At 33.7% G+C, this 4420-nt stretch overlaps 1 protein-coding gene across 1 annotated transcript; it reads right to left on the bottom strand.

The window, feature by feature from the left end:
• Positions 1 to 1193: 1193 nt before the first annotated feature.
• Positions 1194 to 3537, bottom strand: LOC106763740 (beta-fructofuranosidase, insoluble isoenzyme CWINV6-like). The gene is made up of 7 exons (XM_022781726.1): positions 3530 to 3537; positions 3390 to 3418; positions 2263 to 3125; positions 2023 to 2181; positions 1706 to 1944; positions 1482 to 1572; positions 1194 to 1391 (listed from the first exon to the last, which is right to left on the bottom strand). The coding sequence occupies exons 3-7, from the start codon at positions 3118 to 3120 to the stop codon at positions 1194 to 1196; spliced, it is 1545 nt and encodes a 514-aa protein (XP_022637447.1). The 5' UTR covers positions 3121 to 3125; positions 3390 to 3418; positions 3530 to 3537.
• Positions 3538 to 4420: the final 883 nt, after the last annotated feature.

Consider the following 4420-nt stretch of genomic DNA (forward strand, 5'->3'; position numbering starts at 1 on the left):
TGAATAACTGCTTGAGAGGAGACAAGACGTGTGACCACACACGACAATCTTGAAAAAGGAAAAAAAGCAATTTGGACACTCTGAATCCCTACGAGATGTGCCATCATGCATGACATAAAAGAGAGCAGATCCACAACTTCCAAAGGCACTGAAAGAACATAATAGCTTCAATGAAGGTGTCGTTGATGACATGGTGGTCGCTTGGCCGAGAGATCAAAACCATGTGATCGGTCGGAATTGGAACTTTGGTAGTGGTAGTGGTAGACGATGGCACTGTCGGCAGTGGTAGATGATACTGTCGCTGACAGCGACGGGTAGAGGCAACCTAATTTTTTTCTTGAAAAGAATCTTAGGCTCTAGATACCGTGTTGAATATAGTGAAAACTATATATGAGATCCTCTATTTATAATAGAAGAAATATAGGCTAAGCTTAAAATACAAATAAGAAATAATTACAAATTAACTAAAGATAAAAGATAAATATAAGATAAAGATAATATATCTAAGAAGAAGAACAACATTGAAATAGAACTACGATAGAAACACGGAACTGCAACAATGACACATAAATGCAACTATAGTGAGAATCGAAATTGGAAGAGAAAGGGAGGAGGAGAAGCAATTTGATTCCAAGGCAACTGTGGACGCAACGACAACAATGATAGAGGTGCTGTGAGGAGAAGAAGATGATAAGAGGAGAAAGAAGAAGAAGAAAAAAAAAAGGAGAATGAGAGAAAGAAAAAGCCTTCAATAATATATTTTACTATGCATATTTACTGTGAATTTATGGTCATCAATAATTATAACCAATTTTATGATGCATTGAAGAAATTTATTCACGAATAATTTATTAATAATTTTTTTGCAATTAATAATTCGTAAGTAAATTCGAATTACAAACAATTTTTTGCTATTTATGATAGATATGTCCTTTCATAATGCACGATTTTGTTATAATACTTCTTATTATGTTTATAATTTTTGTAATTTATGTTTAAATTTACCTTCGGATGATATACAATATGATAAATGCACATCATATGATGGAAATAGCGTTTGTACCAATTCAAAACATCAATTTTTTTTTTTCAGAAAATTGATTCTGGTTTCAATAGGGAAAACATACAATATGAAATAACTAGATAAAATAAAATGTTGTATCGATTATCCAAACCCTTGTTTGTTACTGTTTCTATTTTATGCTTTGGTCTTGGTCAAATTCTGCATGCTTCATGCTCCAAGCATTCAGTTCTGAAATCACCACACTCTGTCTTCCATTGTTGAAAGCAAAAAGATGAACATCTTTGTCAATAGCCAACGAGGGATAAACTCTACTCGTAATACAAATTTTCCCTTTCTCCCCAAAACTCTCAATAATGGAGCGATCAATCTGCATTATATATATGAATATATATATTTCAAATTGGCAAACACTTGATGAAACGAAAAGGGTAATATTTATGAGTAGCAATAAACATACCAAACTTCTGAGAGAAATTGTTTTTTGATTAGGGTCTATGTCAAATATAGTTCCATATGAGGATTTATCAAGATTCTCCCGCAATGAAGACCTGTCAAGTGTACACAACTCTCAAAATCTCAAGTCTCAACCATAAATCACACTGAGATTTATTCTTAATCCAAAGTATAATATAAGCAGCATAATTCCCAGATTAAAACTCAGATAATTATGTCAGAAATTACCTGCTTTGATCACTGCACATGAAACATACATATCTATTGGAGGTTTTATATATTCTGAAGAAGATTGCAGTGTGCTCTGTTTGATCCTCAGATGCTAAAGCAAACAAACCAAATGGCCCTATTATGCCACTTCTTGATACATATTCTTCACTACACAGTAAGTGAGGATCAACTTCACTTTCATCAAGAAACTCTGCATTCTCTACTTCTGGAAGCTCAAACAACACTTCTACATCGGCCTTGAATTATAAACTTCTAAAAATCATCATTGATGTTGAACATGGTTTCAAAATAAAAAACAGCAAAACTTTACTTACCTGTGATGCAGTGATACCTGAGACTTCAAGAGTTGATCCACCAACAAGTTTCTCTCCCTTTATGCTAATTTGTTTTTCACGTAGCTTTTCTACCTCTTCAATTGGCCATTGCATTAACCGGTTTCCACTTTCATCAAGCCAAACTTGCCTTGGAATACTCTAAAATATTGAGATCACTTGATAAGAACATTGTCCTAAAATAATTGATAACCAGAATCAACATGAAGCTAAAATAAATACCTGTAGACCAGCCCATCCTTTCTCATAATCATCTTGTGTGGTGTCACACTCCTTTGACCATCCCCACAATATCCTTCTGCTTTTTGCATAGTCAAAAAATGACTTGGAAGCATAAAACATTCCATGGTCCAATATTAAGTTCAGATTTGGTCCTCCCAAATCAGCATCAGCAACAAACTTTTCCTGATCAAGGAAATAGTCACCTAGAAAATAGTATTCTAGTTGTTTGTTCTGATAGCTGGTTTTCAAGACATGCTTAACACTGCTGTTGTGGACAGATGTATCCACCCCATTCTTTGTGCCACTGATGTACACTGGAAAGAAATCTGGACACTCAAACATTCCAGTGTTTTCTGATGCATACATAGGATTAGGAAACAGTTTCCAATGAACAAAATCCTCACTATAATAGAGAAGAGCCTTCCCTTCATCACCATTTTTGGCACCAATGATCACTCTCCACTTCCCATCACTTCCTTGCCAAGCAGTTGTAGGATCTCTGAAACCATCCACTTCAACTCCACTGGGTGGAAGCAAGATAGGGTTTTGAGGGTGTTTCTCCCATTCCCTTAAGAAGGGGTCTGATAGATTCTTTGGTACAGCCAAATTCTGAACTTGATGTTTGTTAGAATCACTCCCTGTATACATAATGATAGGTTTTTCCCCAGGGAGGGTTGTGATTGAGCCAGAATAGCAGCCATTGATGTCATAGGACTCACTTGGTTCAAGAGCATGATTTAGATGAATCCAATTGATGAGATCATAGGACACAGAATGACCCCATACCATATACCTCCCAAATGTTGGTGCATAAGGGTTGAATTGATAGAAAAAGTGGTAAACTCCTTTGTAGTACATTGGTCCTGTGACAATCAAATCAACACTTATCATAAGATCATCATTTCATGTGTTCTATTGAATCAAGAGTTGACAAGTAGATGAAATAGTAGTGCATTAACACCAGTCTTAAAGAAGAAAATATATTAACTGCATTAACACTAGTAAATTTATAATTTTGACTGCATATCATAAGTAAAAATTAGATGGAACCTCAGTAATTTCTAATGGGTTAACAAGGACAAGAGATAAATTTCAATTTGACATTGGAGAGAAGTTCACAGACATACCATTTGGATCTGCATGATGAAGGCAACCACTTTCAATTTTCATCAGCAAAATATGCAGATGACAGAAAAGCAGTGATTTAGAACAGAAGCATTTGTGCTAGAAGTTGATGAACAAGTTAAAAAAGTGCTAAGGATAGTACCATTCATCCAATTTTGTGGGGGCTGAAAGTGGTACCAGGTTCGGTAAGGTTGTTTTTCAGGTACCATGTACTTGTTTGAGCTGATGTTGTCAGAAGATGCGTTGGTCTCCATGATTATAGCACCAAAGTTATTGGAAGAACAACAAGAATCAAATGTATAATGACTTAGTTTGATCAATGGCTAATATTTGCAATTATGCACATTATGGATCTTTCTCCTTATGGCAACAATACCAGTTAAAAAACATGAATCACCACATAAATCCAGAACTTATGAGGATTTAATATACAACAACTTGCAGCTAGAAAATATATTTATTGATGACTTGATTTTCAAAGTCTCCACAAATTACATTCTTTTTTTATTTTTTAGTAAATACAATCTTTGATTTTTATTGTTCTTAAATAATCCTGGTTAACACGCAAAAGACAAAAGCTCAAATTTCAGAAGGTGGAAGTATCCCATAATCCACTTATTTGTTTAATCATTATTATGTTAAGTCCTTAAGAGGAAGAATCGAGGAAAAAACAAAAGAGACTTGTCATGTAATCAAAAGTTAATTATCTAATTTTTTTAAAGGTTGCGTAGAGAAGATATTATTCAAAGACTCAAAGTCTTCAAGGTAAAAAATAATATTTAAAGAAATTTAGAGTCTCGCCATTTGATTTTTTGGTAATTCGAAATCTAGTCTTTTAAAATTTTTAGGGTGTAGATTCATAAAAATAAAAAAAAAAGAAGTTACAGTACTTTTTTTAATTAGGGTATCCCCAATAAATTGAACAAAAATTAATTTGTGAGTTTTGAAATTTATTTAAGATTTAATTTTAAAATGCCTATTTTTGTATGAATGATCAAGATTGACCAATAATCACCTAATTAGTGGATAAGAT

This window comes from Vigna radiata, chromosome 6, assembly GCF_000741045.1.
Source record: "Vigna radiata var. radiata cultivar VC1973A chromosome 6, Vradiata_ver6, whole genome shotgun sequence".
NCBI lineage: Eukaryota > Viridiplantae > Streptophyta > Magnoliopsida > Fabales > Fabaceae > Vigna > Vigna radiata.

Coding starts and splice junctions, on each gene's coding strand:
- LOC106763740 (XM_022781726.1), bottom strand. CDS start 3,120: ATGTACTACAAAGGAGTTTACCACTTTTTCTATCAATTCAACCCTTAT. Junction 1,945..2,022: donor CAGGTATCACTGCATCACAG/GTAAGTAAAGTT, acceptor TTATAATTCAAG/GCCGATGTAGAAGTGTTGTT. Junction 1,392..1,481: donor CAATTTCTCTCAGAAGTTTG/GTATGTTTATTG, acceptor TATATAATGCAG/ATTGATCGCTCCATTATTGA.